Raw genomic sequence first — 16,151 nt, forward strand, 5'->3', positions numbered from 1 at the left:
AAGTGCTAGCACAAAATTGGATTTAATTGTGTGGACTTTGGTAGAATGTAAGTTTTCACTCTTTTTTATCAAACCGTTGCTACGTGCAGATAATTTCTACTCATTTTCAGTTTTTTCGGTGAATCGAAAATTGAGTCACAATACCAGGTGTGAATACTGACAGTTGCGAGAAGCGTGTTCCTTCTAATTATTTTTAAATGGGTGAACATTTCGATAAAACTCAAAGAAAAAAGCACAATTCTAGAGGTACTCTTTCAAAGAATGCTTCGGATTCGTGTGACAATACTTGTTTAGCTTGAAGGATAATCTGTTAAGACATATTCACGGGTGTACCTTTCCCAGTCAGTAGGTTTGGGTTAAGGTATGGCATTGTTTAGCCCCCTCTCCGCATAACAAACAAGCTGTACCTGGCTGAAACAGGAATCGAAGAAGATTATTATCAAACCATATAGCCTTTAAGGTTGCACAGAGAATGCGTAAAATTCGCAAACGAAAAAAGCAGTTTTTTTCCACACCGTTTGTCAGATCTTCATAAAAATCAATCAGCGTATGTAGAATGTTGTTACTGTACTGCTGATTGATTTTTATGAAGATCTGACAAACGGTGTGGAAAAAAACTGCTTTTTTCGTTTGCGAATTTTACGCATTCTCTGTGCAACCTTAACAGAATGAAATATTCCATTAGATTTCGTGGAAATTCAAGGAATCTTTGAAGAGATCTAATGTTTTGATGAGGCTAGATTTCCCTAATCCCTGTACGCAGGAGGTTTGCTGGGCCATTCTGAGAACCAAGTCGAGCACAGCGAAAATATTGTTTGCAGTATCGATGTTCAATCTCTGGGATTTCTGGCGAAAAAGGATTAAAAACTAAACTATGGCTTCCAGAAAGTCACGGAGAATGTTTAGAAACCTAAATCGGTTTCAGCCGAACTCGAATGGCAACATTTCCACGAGGGTGCGACATTTCGCGCGACATTCCACGTCACAAGCCACGTGAAATTCCGCGCGAAATTCCGTGCGAAATTTCGTGCAAAATTCCGTGCAAAGTTCCGTGTGAAATTCCGTGGAAAACTCCGTGCGAAATTCCGTGCGAATTTCCCTGCGAAATTCCGTCCGAAATTCTGTGCAAAATTTCTTGCGAAATTCCACGCGAAATTCCGTGCGAAATCCCGTGCGAATTTCCCTGCGAAATTTCGCGTGACCTTCCGTGCGAAATTCCGTCCGAAACTTCTTGCGAAATTCAGTGCGAAATTCCGTGTGTATCCATGCGAAATTCCGTGTGACTTTCGTGCGAAATTCCGTGCAACATTCCACGCGACATTCTGTGCGAAACTCTACGCGAAAGTGCGAAATTCCGTGTGAAATTTCGTGCGAAATTCCGTGCGACATTCCGCGTAAAATTCCGTGAGAAATTCTGTGTGTATGGGCTGCCGATTCCAGTACTTCGAAGCAGCTTCTTCCGTTTGAAACGGTGATCCACAGCAATCCTGTCCTTACCCGTGAAACATCCGTCCCCGCAACTGCTTAAATTTCACTTTGATGTAGGTTTCATCATCAATGACTTAGCAACCGTATATCGTTAGCAGCGTCGTGCAGAGTTTAACAGCGCGTGTTTCATCAACACTCTGCTGGCGTTCGTTCCGATTTTGGAAGTTCTAATACAAGGATATTCCCAATCCGGTTCGTTTCTAGGCCCTCAGGACGAGACATTACGATACATCAAGTTTTTTGGGCAAGTTACACGTCATAATGTTCGGATTTTTCTTGTAATAAGCAATCTTTCGGTTTTTTGCGCGTTGTTGTTGGTTTTCGTTGGCTTGTAGACCAATGTCATTAATTCTTGGAACCTTTGGAGGACTTTTGAAACGGTCGAGTGATATATATTCACCAGTTTTTCCAAGGTGCAACGCGACAAGCATGTAGGTGAATAAAATCGATTCGCGAATATTTTTTTTTCTATATCGACCGGAATCTCACTGACAACTGCTCAACAGAGCCGATGTAAACGATACACTTTAAAAATAAACTTGACAAAATTTGGTTAATTTTGGTCAAGTATGAGAAAAGTTACGCAAGTTTGAAAGTGTCGCAACTTATACTGGAGGGAGACAATATGATTCGACCAGTACACACATTGAGACAGTAGCGCTTTTAGCCATCTGGAGGTTTTTATTTATAATAATTCAGATTTTTGAGCACAACATGAATTTTGGAATAAAACTTCGCCTGATAATGCGATAAACTTTTCAGAACGTCTGGTCATGTGGGATAAGATTTAAATAAGGCTCTTCCTAGCCCAATCCGTAAAGACTCCGTAATTTAAACTCAATCCTAAAATAAAACATGATTCAACGTCGTTGATTCAACTGTTAGCTACTGATAAGAAGAAAGTCGTATATAATAAATGCAACTTACTATACATTAGGTATGTACTCTTTAGATACAGGCTTGGTCTATTCAGTTTGCACTTTCTTCTCTTCATCTTGTATCGGTTCATGGAATATATATGGCAACAAAACATTCAAAATGTATGTTTGGTTGTTATTCTAACGAGTTAATTTACAATTTGAACGGTGGACAACGACCCAACATCCAAAAAAAAATTCTTATGTTCGCTCAATCTGTCCTGTTTAGGTTGTCTCACAATCAGTGCGTCTAAGCATGCAGATATAGTACACCGGCGGACGGCGGTTAATTCTATCTTGCATAATCTGTAATAAGCTAGCAAACATTACTTACAGAAACCCGATAAGCAACGCGCCAAAAATAGCTGGTGGGTGTTATAGGTTCAAAGTAACACACTTTGTGCGGGTAGAGTTATTTTCTCCTGGTTGAGGGTTTGAAATAATGATCGCCGCGTACAGGCGGATTAGACTGGACATTCCATTCAGGTATTGGTCATACTTTTCCAGTGTTCCTTCGTGTTTGATGCTTTGAAGTAGTTCTAGAGCAATTGATTCTTAAGCAATGGAATACAGGGCCGTAGCCAGGATTTTCGGGAAGGGCTTAAAGATTATTGCATAAATGTGTTAATCCTGATGACTTGAGATGGAAACTGAATGTAATTTTGGAAAAATCAGTTCTAAAACTAAGACAGTAGACACTAAAAATACTAAAAAAATGTTATCTGTTACAAGAAAAGCTATAGTAAGTCGACGAATTATTGATTTTGAATCTGATTTAGCTAATTTACAAGTTACAATTTTCTCTAGGTACAAAAATGAATAGTCAAGAATTCAAAATATGTAAGGACTAAACGATTATACAATCCCTGATGGTGCTAGAAAATGCAAGGTATTCTGGACTACTTGTTTACAATGTGTAGACGATGCTAAATTTGAATGGGTAGTACCCGTCTCACTAAACTTTACACGCATTTGCTAATCGAATAGTGTTCCAACATGATGGAGGACGTAATCCACGTCAAGGTTATCTCCATGGGAGGAATATATCTGCATGAAATCCAAGTTTACCGTTGCAGAGAATATTCGAACGAATAGAATATATAAATTTGCTATAAATCTTCTGATCAGACAAGCGATTTGTAAATGAGGAGAAACGGTTCAACTCCTATTTTCTTGATCATCACACGAAGCTTATAGGTTTTATTTCGGAATTCATGAATATTTGAGTAATACAAATATATATTTAAATGAATTAATATACTAATAAAAACTACCCGGAATTCAATCTATTGCAGGAAACTACCCAGAAATTGTTCAAAAAACGAAAGGAAATCATTTAGCACCGATTACTAATATCTTTTAATTTACGCACAAATTATTAAATGCAACATTAATGACACCACCAAACAAAACTATAAATATGGGCGAGCTAAATAATTTTAGCATCACTTGCTTCCGACGAATCAAAGAGAATACATCGCACTTACTTCTACTTCGCCGAAGAGACTTTCTTTGAAATTTCTTTTTTTTTCTATTACTGTAATTTCTCCTATCCCTGTGAAACTTTTGCAAATATTTTCACAGCGGTAGTATATATGGCGCAATTCCGAAAGCACTTGTTCTGAGTGTATAGTAAAGATAGAAAAGATGCTCTTGAGGCAGCTTTGATTGATTAGTTGATTCTTTTTAATGTAGAATACATTTAAGCTTTCAATATAGAGTCACCATTTCAAAATATCAACTGTGGCAGCCGTTTCAGATTTTGAACGTTAAAAGCTTTCATTATAGTTAACATAACTATTTGATGTTTGGACCATTTTGTCGAAAGTATGTTCAGCAATGTTGTAAATTTGGAGTATGTATAGCATGCAGTAATCGAGGGGCAGTTTACTCCCCATTCAAAGCGAATTGAAAATACCCAATTGAAAAAATACACGAAAAATGCTTCAATACACCTTAATACAATTAATACGCCGAAAATACACTAATGCACTAAAAATACGTTACTTCTGGAAGAATTTTTCAATACGTCGAAAATACGCTAATACACAAAAATACGTTAGTACCGCAAATATTTTTCAATGCGTCGATAACAATCCAATTCGTCAAGTAATACACTGTTGATAGAAGCCATACAAATATTACATGAATTTCATGCCAAATGAAACTAATTCAGTATATTTCTTATTATGACATGCGTATGTTTTTTTCAAGCTAGATTGTTTACTTTTCTCGGCATTGGGACTACCAGCAAGCGGACTAAGAATCGGTGAATCATTAGAATTACAAGTAGGCAGAAATCAATCAGAATTCTTGTTAGTTTGATTCAGAGGAACAATCCCATAATCTTTAAAGAAAATAAACATCCCGTACATTTGAAAATACTCCCAGGGGACGTGAACACAGGTAAATCCGAAACTTCCTACCAGCATCAGTAGGAAATTTTTGATCAAGAATTCGCTCGTTTTAACGACATAAACAATGGTTTAATGTTTACCCTAAATAGTGAAGCTCTGAAATCTTGCAAGTTCGAAATTTACATTGCGATGGATCATTTTGTTTAGATGTTTAGATATATAGGTTGCAATATAAATAAACACTCGTTGGGGGAATAGAATCATCACTCGATGGATTGAGAATGCAAAACATAAGATTGTACGCAGCTCACCTGGGTTCGATTCCCAACCCCGCACATAGGGTTAGAGATTTTCCACAAGAAATTACTCCAACCAGAAAAGAGGCGAATGACCTCTATAATCAAAATAATAAAAAAAAATAATACAAAGCACAAGAATCCGAATTACGAATCGCTTCCGATCAACTTGCGGGAATGAGTTCAGCCATAACTCTAAGTCCAGTTGGAATTCCGGCTGGATTCTGCCAGAATTCAGGCTCTAGTGACACAGCCGCCCAGTTAAACTCATTCCGGAACCGGTTCAGACTTCTAAATGGAGTCATTATGGATTCCAAATCAAATGCAACAACCGATTCCGGTTTTTGCATTTGATTTGGAATCCATACTGACTCCATTCAGGATTCCGAATAGTTTGACCGGGCGAGTCTAGTACAACCAGTAAGAATTTCGACTGATTTTACTGAGGAGCATCCCAATTTTACTGAGAAGCATCTCAATTTTTGAAATAAATTTAGATAATACTGTAGTAATTAAATATAATACCGCATTGCTCAAAAATCGCCATTGGGTAAGCCTAATTAGAATTCAGCAAGCCTAATTAGTTTTCACCAAACTAAAGATAAAGGTTGCTTCAATTACATGTTCATCTTCCTTGGTTCAACAATAGCAGAATATCTGGTAAATCTCCCCACTTCCTGCTTCTCATGTCATGTCCAAATTGGTGATTTCTTTAACATGCATCTAATGGGAATCACCAGTAGAAGCAAACTGAAGAAGTCACTAATTCTCTAAATAATAACATTTGGCATAATGCTTAATTGTTAGTTAATCTTGACAAATCACTAGTAACTCCATTTGTACTAATTTTTTTTTATTATTTGCGTTTATGAAATTATTCTACTTGTATTCTAAAATAACATATAAACGTCTAAATTCAGTAACATTCGGTTTCAATTGATTATTCAACAAAAATACAATGCTAGCATACAATTGTACGTTTTAGTACACTAATCCATAAGAATTTTGAAATAATTCACCAATACGCATAATACATTGCATTTCGTGAACAATACACAAATACGTCTCTCAATACGTTAACCTGAATCGAAAATACTAGAGTGATTCGCCCCTCGGCAGTAATAACGAAAAAAATGTGTTTTGAAAAATCTTTCGAAAACTACTTGGAAATGGCGAAAATTTTCAGTGCATCTCGGACAGAGCCGTTAATATGGTGCACCAACCGAACATTTAAATGATGAAAATTTTTACGCTACAGATTTCTTTCTATTATCATTCGTATTTGGCTGCTTGGTGCGAACAGAGGGCTGTTCAATACCGAGAAAGAAATATATGTGAGCTTTGGCTGGTAGATGTGTCAGTTTGGTCCGTTATGTGCTACTTGCAGAGGTTATCATTATTATTTCCTATGGGGGGACGATAGCGTACACATACACACACAAACACACACGAAAAAAACGATTTTAAATCATCTGACCGAAGCTCGTTCGCGATTGGTTCCCGCTAATTTCATGCACCGAGAAAATCTTGAATAGTTTTGCTCGAAACTCTTCTTTCTCGATGGAAGTGAACTGATTTCATTCGATGGCCGAATTTCAGTCGGTTTGAGCGAGTCTTTTCAGATGTGTGAAGACTATATGCCAACACCAGGAGAGAAGGTGATTATTAGGATTCATCTTCGTGGATTAATTTGTGCAGCTCCGTGTAACCAGGATCAATTGGAACAAAAATCTCCCACCCGAAAAATTTTTTTGGCGAACAAATTAGCCCTTATTAGCGCTATCAAACCACTCAAAAGAATTATATTTGACAATCTTTTCCTTCGCAAACTATTTTTTTCTATGGGTGTTAAAATGCATACATATGGAAAACCCCGATTATAAAACATTCGACCGAAACTCGTTCCTGATCGGTTCCCGCTAATTTCATGTACCGAATCGCTAATCTTCAGGAAGTATTGATTGGAATTGTCAGTTTCTATTAGTTATCCTTGTTGGATGGATTATATTTCCACATCGGGAAAGAAGGTGATTATTAAGATTCAGCTGGCTTCGTGAACTGACTGCAACAATTAGTTTGTGCTAGTAATGAGAGCCAATTTGAACAAAAATCTCGCATTTAAAGAATTTTTTCTTTGGAAAATTAATAAGCCCTTAACGGCGCTATCAAACAGAAAACCAAGAATAAAATTTGAACATCATTTCCTTCACCAACCGCAAATCTTGAACAGTTTTGTTCGAAGTTCCTCCTCTTTCTCGATGCAACTGATCTGATTTCATTCGATGGCCTGCCCATTTGACTTCGAACACAAATTGAACCGATCACAAACACACTATTGGTTAGGGGTAGTGTGCGAGGGACGCGAGCTTTGATTTTCTTTCCTTTCGATAACCAGCCCCTTTGGGTTTTAACGTAAACTAAACCGAGTACAAAACCGAGAGTCGTAAGCGAGTGCCGTATCATTCGTGTGTTATACCCGTACTGGCAACATGCGCTCGTCTGGACGCGGTATAGGAGGAAAGTAAAGGAAAAACAAAAATCTCGCTTGATTTGTGCCGAATTTCAGTTTCTTGCCCATCGTTTGCTACGAAAGGTTCACTACTCCGAGCTTGTCGGTGCCGGAGCACTCGGCTGCCTGTCAGCAGTGAATATCTTGCCATCGTATTGGAGCTGGAAGAAATGCTGCCCGTGATAACAAATAGATCTATGCTATATTTCACCCTAAGGAGGAAAATTTGGTAAACACCGTTAGCATAGCATAGTGCATTCGCATAAGCCTGCTAAGCCAAGACAAGTTTCGTCTTCACCGTGTCTCATCGGCATAAACAGAACTTCTGCTCGGACGGGACATCACGTTTGATCAGTCGTTCGATTGAAACACAAAGTGTGTTTTAGTTTTAAGGGATTTGCGTCAAGCCGGCGCTAATCTATTCCGACAAAAAGTTAGTGTCGGTTTCTAATGAAGCGAAGCCGAAACGCAACTGTGTAACCAATAGATCAAAAGAAAGCTTGCGCAACTTAAAAAGCTAACTCCTTTACTGAAACAACGAGGAAACCGCCCTTTTCAGGGCGACTATTTTTTCGCATCAATAATTAAATTGTTTAGTCTACGGACGATGCTGGCTGAATGGTGAGAAAAACCGATTCGTAGGAATAGGTACTACTATCACTCTCGATCGTTTTCTTGCCATGTGCCTTCATTCATTTTTGCTACTAAAGCTAGCATAACCAAAACAAATATGTATCTTTCCCCCACAATTCATCCAGTGGACAGTGTTGCCATAGGCATTTTCAGCTTTCAATCAATAACATTCCATCGATATTTTCAAAGATTGTCACAGATTGAAACAGAAGGAAAGTAGTTGGCAAAGGAAAAAAGATTTTCAAATTTTCAATTTTAAACCATATTTTATTCTAACGAATTATTTAAAAAATTTCCCATTTATACGGGATACTAGATTTGATTTCACATTCTGAAAAGTAATCACGTCATTTCGATTATGTCCCAGACAATATCCAGCCATATGTTTATGTTTATGTTTATAACCTTCACCAACAGGCCCCTTGGCCCCAATGGTGGTTGCTTAAACTAATTACATTTTAAAATTGACAACATTTTCGCTTTTATCGCATTCCGCGTCCGGTTGAAGTCAAAGGCCGTCGCCACACTGTTAAAAATTCGTTGGTGTCCGGTAACAGCGCTCTGGCAACCATAGTTGGTTCTCCTGAACGGAATTCGCAGAAGGGAGTTATTACGTAGAGCTCGAACGCGGGCTTGAAGATCCAGACGTCCGAGGATTGTAGGGCAATCCACTCTGGCAGAGAGTAAGTCCGAGACGAACAGGGCTCGAGAGCAGTCTCTCCGAATGCTGAGTGTATCGAGGTGTATTAGCTGGCAACGGTTTTCATAGCTCGGCAGCTGAAATCTGTTTCGCCATGGGAGATGACGAAGGGCGAAGCGTATGAACCTGCGTTGGACAGCCTCGATTCTGCCAATCCCGTTCTGGTAGTACGGATTCCAAACAGCTGAACAATATTCTAACGTTGGGCGGACCAACGCGCAGTAAAGCGATTTAAGACAATATACGTCCCTGAAGTTTTTCGCTATTCGGAAGATGAACCCAAGCTGTCGTGATGTCCACGATGTATGACGTATGTGGTTTGAATGTTAATACCGAATCCATGATGACTCCGAGATCTTTGATGTGAGAGTGTCTTGGAAAGCTTGAGTCGAAGAAATAGTAGTTAAACTGAGTCGGTTGACGTTTCCGCGTGAACGTAACGATTGAGCATTTGCTCGGGTTTAAAACCACTCTGTTTCGATCACACCACGTACTAAAGCTGTCCAGTTCCCTCTGAAGAAGCTCGGCATCGGTTTTATCCCGTATTTGTTGAAAAAGTTTCATGTCGTCGGCGAAAGAAAGGCGGGGTCCTTATAATGTGATTTTGACGTCATTAAAGTAGAGGAGGAATATTACTGGACCGAGATGGCTTCCTTGTGGTATGCCGGATGTAGCGAAGAATGGTGCAGATAGACAGTCCTTAATGCTGATTTGGAGTTGCCTTCCATCGAAGTAGGAACGAAACCAGCGCAGAAGTTGTCCATGAATGCCGAGTTTGTCCAGCTTCACTATTGCGATATCATGGTTGATTTTGTCGAAGGCCGCAGATAGATCCATATAAATAGCAGCGGTTTGCAATCCGTCAGCGAATCCATCCATTACATATGTTGTGAACGAGAGCAGGTTTGTCGTTGTCGATCGTTTAGGCATGAAACCGTGTTGGTCATCTGCAATGTAGTGTTTACAGTGAAAGAAAATAGGATCTAACACAACCAGCTCGAAAAGTTTTGATACAGCACTTAAACACGAGATTCCTCGATAATTGTCAATGTTCGATTTGTTTCCTTTTTATGAACTGGAAACATGTGCGCTGCTTTCCAGCAGGAAGGGAATGTACCAGTAGTGAAAGATAGCTCGAAGACTCGCCGAAGTGGCTCAAGAAGCCGCTGATGCACTTTTTGACAAAAATCGAGGGAACACCATCTGGACCCGGGGAACAAGATGCTTCCAGTTTGGCATTTGCTGCAAGAATGGCAGCATTATCGACACAAATTCGGTTGATGGTTCGTCCTAGAGAAGGAGTTAAATTAGCGGCGGCAGCGACTTGTTGTGATGGCAGGCGCTCAATGGAAAAAACGCTTGAAAATTTGTTGGAGAACAGTTGACAAATTTCCTTAGTGTCGGTGCCTAAAACTTCATTAAACGACATACAAGATGGCAAACCGGATTCTTTTCTTTGCTCGTTAACATACTTCCAGAACGACTTGGGCTTGGAGTTCAGTTGACGCTCGACGTTTCGCTGGTGTCTAAAAAAGGCACGTCTGCTTTGTTGTTTTGTATTCGTGGTTGAGTTGAAAGTAGTGATTTCGTAATGCAAGTGTCTTATGCTTCGAGAATTTTTTAAATGCAGCTCGTTTGGCAGATTTTAAACGTCTAAGGGCGGTTGATTGCCAGGGAGGGTGTTCATCAGTACTAATTGTTCGTTTTGGTACATGGCGGTCGATAAGGTGGTTAAGAATACTAGAAAATGTCATCGCTGCTTCGTTCGCGTCGTCATTGTTAATATTTTCGTCCCAGTTTATATCCAACAGCGTGCTACCGATGCTGTCGTAGTCAGCGTTTTTAAAATCGTAGACGATAAAGCTTGAGACGTCTTCAAAATTCACTCCTAGGTTACCAGCGAATACAAGATGTAGTGGGGGATGATGACGCACCTGCTTGACTAAAGGAGTCGGTGCAGTGCAGCAGTACGGAGCGCAGTCCCGGGCACTTACAAAGCAGAGGTCCAATGTACGTCCATTCTCGTTGGTGACATTATTAATTTGCCGAAGAGTTGCGCTGCTGTAGTTGTCCAAAATACAACTGGCATTGTTAATAAGCGCAGATTTTTCGATATCCGATCATAGAAAACCATTACTTGCTTGGCACCACGTCAAGCCAGGTAAGTTGAAGTCGCCCAGTATAACGATATCATCAGACGGGGCGGCGATCGAGGTGATAAAAGAAACGGAGGAAAGATGTACATCTATCAGGCTGGAATCACGAATTCTGTCAGGTGGAAAATACACAACACACAGGAACAGATTGCGATCGGCAAGTTTCACTGATATCCACACTTGCTCGGAGCTCGCCCACCGGTCATCGTTGATCACTCGGGCTTTTACACCACGGCGAACGGCGATAAGCACACCACCGCCTGATGTCTTGTAGCTGTTGAGGGCATTGCGGTCACAGCGGTAGACATCGAATGTTGAACCAAAGACCTGGCGAGACAGAGTACGGTTGTCGAGCCACGTCTCGGTCAAGGCGATAACGTCGTAACAGCAACCCGTGGTCGCGAGCAAATAGCTGTCCGTTGATGAATTTAAGCCACCAACATTCTGGTAGTAAACCTCGATGTTGTTGGAGGACGGATCAGGTACAGCAGAGAGCGAAGCCATGTTGCCGTCTAGGAAGATCCTTTCGTCAATCCCACGAACGGGGTGGTAGCAGCTTGCGGCGAGAGTCGTACGATGAGCTAGAAGCGTGAATCGGTTCAACCGTTGTTGTATCGTTACAATTTTTATAATACTTGCCGAGAAAGGCGGCTTGGAAGACCCTTTCCCCCACCCACACATACATATTTTATCTAGAATCTGAAATTTTCGAAAATTTGTGCCTTTTCGTTCCTTTCTGCTACTAATGCTAGCATAATCAAAACGTCTTCCCGCACCATCCATTTAGAGGCAAGTGTTACCAAACGCATTTCTACAATATTTTCAAAGAATGCTGCAGATTTGAAAAAAGGAAAATAATTATCGAAAGAATTTTAATTTTCTAACCATAATTATCATAAAGAATCATTTAAAAATTTCCCATTCAAACGTTGCATATCATTTCGTGATTTCTGATCATCTCTGGCAGGAATTGCATAGGAAAAAAGTGGCAGCACTGCCGAATCTCTCGGAAGTGATTTTGCGTTCCTCCCATAGTTTACAAAATTTTGCAGTGAAATATAGTATATTTAATAGGAAATCGAAGTTAATCGCTCGGTAGGTCGTTTCTCCTGTTGTGTTATGTGTTGGTAGGCAAAAATATCGTTGGAATAGTGTAATTTGACGTAGTGATTTTATCGTCACATCACAATTATTTTACTATGTATGTGCGCGACTCGAGCGAGCTACCAAAAAAATGTTCCCACTTAGCATCGACAGCGCCATCTGAACTTGACTAGTTGATGCAACGATTTCACTGATTCCCAGTTAAACTCATTCCGGAACCGGTTCGGATATCTGAATGGAGTCAGTACCCGGTCAAAAAAATGCGGACGAAGATCGTCAGGCCATTTAAATAGTTTGACGTTTGAATCAACTCGCCTGTGCTAATTGCCCCTAGGAACAAATGCTATTTGCGAATGCGATTTAAAGGTAATTTCAATACTTAGACGACAAATTTTCTGGCGGCTGCAATGGACTTGGTTGTTTTTGCATTTTTCAAGCATGGCGGTTAGTGTTATCCACATTATTCATATTATTTATCTTATTAATTCAATATTTTTTTATTGTTTTATTTATGTTGTTTGTTTCATTTGTTTTAATCATTTTATTAAATTGTAAGTTTTTCCCAGTTCATATATTGTTCAGTTTCTTCATTTTATTAATTCGGTTTAGTCAGTTCTTTTATTTATTGGATGACAGTTAGCTTGAAACAATTTAGTTTACTCTCTTAATTTCATAACTTTTTTAATATTGTCTGATTTTCATTTGAGCTAATTTGATTTGTTTTATTAATTTGATTAATATGAATCATTCTATCCATTTTTTGAATAACTTTTTTTTGCTTCATAAATGTTTTGATTTTTGGTTTGCTTTGTTATTGTTTTTTAATTTCTTCAGTTTATTATACGTGTTATACGTGCAGGACTCGAGGCTGTGCTTGTCTCACATATAGTTGCTTGCCAGCTTTGCGTGCGTTTGGCAATTTAATGAATAATACAACAGTTATATGAATGAGAGGTGTCTCATCCCACTGATGGGTGGATTAAATCGGTTTTATGTATACATGTGTGTATATATGTGTATGTGTTTATGTGTGTATATGTACATATAAATGTTCAAAAAACGGTTGCATTATACACGGGATTGTTTTGTAGTGTACACATATAATCTATTAATGTGAAAAACTGATACTTCTGGATAGAAGTCAGATCTTCTTCCAATTACAGCTCCTTGGAGATCTCCAATGGAACAACTTACACAAGTCCAACAGGCAGTGACACCAGACTAGGAGAAACGGAAGCGCTGAGGAAAACACGGAGTCTATCGGTTCTTTTTTATTATTTCCCCTTTTCTTTCTTAAATAAACAGGAATTCAAGAAATGTGGATGAGAGTCAAAGGAGACATAAATGGGAGATAGAAATGAAGGTAGAAAACTGCAAAAATGGTAATTTTTCTAGTACGCATGTGTTATGTTATATATACAAATTGAACCAATATACTAAATACGCGTCGATTTCCTGCTTAAATGGAATCGAAAGTCTTACTGTAATGTTACAATCCAATTGATACAAACATTACAGTAAGGCGGGGCTAGTTGATGGAACGATGACCTCGGAACATGTCTGGCACTGTACACGAAATGGGTCATCGGAAAGTCAATTGAGCTAACACCTTCTTAAATCCGTGAACCAAGTTATTTGCATGAATGTTTAAATACATGCAAACATCTTTTTTCTGTAAATCACTACCAGCTAGTGGGAGATAGGAAGGTTAACACACACACACACACACATCTCTGGTAGGAATTGCATAACGAACAAAAACAGAGCGAGAGACTGTCATATACTGAAGAGAAATCGAAACGTTAATCCCTACTTATAGATTCAGCCACTCAGAAACATTTAAGGCCAGGTTCCTTAAACATATTTTTATTAATTCCATTTATTGTTTCAAAAATATTTCAAAATTGAGCAAATAATAGTATTTTTAAATCATTTCGGGGTGGGGCTTTAGCACCATCCCCTCCTCCATCTAACTACGTGTCTGATGGGATAATACATTGGACTAAACGGGGTAATTTTTTGCGCAGGAAGAATAGTATAGCCCTACCGAATTCCGAGTACTTTTGTAGTAGTCCGATGGTCTCAATTGGAAAGGTAGCTAGGGTGTCGCTTTTGATTGCGTCCACTTGAGTATAAATATAGGTGAATCAATGTCATTTTGTTGCGCAGCGTAACATGAACGACCCAATTCTGCAGTAAAACTGAAGACTGTTTTTAGTAACGATTCTAACGGTGTTTCTCAACAGTTTGTAGCTAGTGCTTCACCGTTTTTTCTATGTTAAAAACAACAATGTCATTAACGTATGCGTCATTGTCCAATTTCGAGTACCAATGCCCATCAATCCTGGCCTACGTAATACAACCATGCATGTGTGGGTGTACGCGATAGACGTATGAGTGCTATCTACGCATCGTGTACAGTCCATACTGCCTCACCCCAGCAGCGGGGAAAACCCGAATCGAAATTTTCATTCATTGAGAAAACTACCAATGTGTGCTTTTACCTCATCATAGAAAAAACACACAGCCATAAAATGCTACAGGAGCCCGATACAACTCTGTCTGAGGGAAAAGCCAAAAGCCCGAACCGAGTCGAATCGAGTCCGTGTTACTGAATGGTAGAGAAAAGTTCCATCAGCTCTTTTTCGATTCCTCAACTAGCCCAAAAAGAAGCTGAAAAAACGAGAAAAGTGGATATTAGGTTCTTCTTAGCTAAGTTTTCTTCAATAACTGTGAATATAAGATAGTTTAACAACTGTAAATAGTAACAAAATAACATCCTACATGGTGATACAGCCTTATTTTCTAAAAAGCTTTAGTGCAGAAGGAAAATTCCCGAGCGTAGGAAAATCAGTGTATTTCTTGTAGTGACGTTAAACCATCCCAAATGGAAGCATAATTTCGTGAAACAGGAGAAAGGTTTTGACTGCAGAAAGACATAGATTAGAAGAAAAGTGATTTTCGTAAGTGCAAGAAAAAGAACGACACCATATTTTCCTTCGTCCTCCTGGGAGAAGAGTGAAACGGAATGAGAGATGACCGGATAGGGAAAGAGAACAAGGAGCAGAACGCGCAGAAGAAAACCACCCGACTATCGGGGGCGAAATCAGATATTTTTCCTTCGATTTTTCCATCATCGTTAATGTTTGCTGCTGGTGCTATCACTATAAGCAAGAAGTGAAGAAAGAAAAAGCTTCTTCTGCCTCCACGTGAACGTCGGAGAAGAAAAGCGCGGAGGTAGGGAAGAGTCAACGCATAGCAAGAGAAATCACAAAGGAGACGGGAAAGGATTAACAATAATGCGGTAGTGAAAATTCCTTTCGCAGCAATGGCATTAGGTTTATGGGAAAAGTTTCAAGTAAAAAGTGTAGTGCTTGCAAGTTGAAAAGTGAAAATTTTTGTTACCCCATGCATGGACCTATTTTCACTGCCTCAGTAATTCTGGGATGGCTGTGTATGAAATAAAACATCGAATATCATAAATATTCTTCAGAATCAGGTTGTTCATCGACAGTAACTAAATAGCAAAATGACTAAATCGAGTGTGCATTAAGCTAACCATAGTTTTCCCGAATGCAAGGAAGATTTCCCAATAGTGAATCGGTTTACCTCCCACCTACAGTGAAAACCCGTAAAAAATCACCGGAAGAGGGATGGTGACCCTGTTATTCCAGAGAATAATGAAACGGCCTAGTTAGACCGCAGGCATTCCGCGCTTTGCGACAACTTCGTAGGAGAGAAAAACTTATGCTGCTAGGCGTTGACGTATTTCCGGAGGGACTGGGACGCTGATAAACTCAACTAATTTCGATTCATTTCAATGGGCACGCTTACGTCGTCCTCGACGACAACCACCTTCCCCGCCCCGAAATCGAAAGTCTGCGGCACAGGCCATGAAGGTAAGAATTCGCAATAAAGTACAGTCCAACATATATCCCATCCATGACCCAGTTTTATTTTTTCTCTCCATCGTCGAATGTGAATCCTCTTC

At 39.4% G+C, this 16,151-nt stretch overlaps 1 protein-coding gene across 7 annotated transcripts in view; it reads left to right on the top strand.

Annotated features, from left to right (window-relative positions):
* The window catches only part of LOC131683645 (serine-rich adhesin for platelets), a 69,684-nt gene that overhangs the window by 2,594 nt on the left and 50,939 nt on the right, over positions 1-16,151 (top strand). For 3 of the 7 annotated variants that reach the window (XM_058965787.1, XM_058965789.1, XM_058965788.1), the window contains exon 2: positions 14,974-16,059. In XM_058965787.1, coding sequence (XP_058821770.1) covers positions 15,981-16,059 — 79 coding nt within the window. In that variant the 5' untranslated portion in view covers positions 14,974-15,980. Of the gene's footprint in view, positions 1-14,548; positions 16,060-16,151 lie in introns of those variants that run through there. The other 4 variants (XM_058965790.1, XM_058965792.1, XM_058965793.1 and 1 more) reach the window with 4 other exon arrangements.

Source organism: Topomyia yanbarensis, chromosome 2 (assembly GCF_030247195.1).
Source record: "Topomyia yanbarensis strain Yona2022 chromosome 2, ASM3024719v1, whole genome shotgun sequence".
NCBI classification, from domain to species: Eukaryota; Metazoa; Arthropoda; class Insecta; order Diptera; family Culicidae; genus Topomyia; species Topomyia yanbarensis.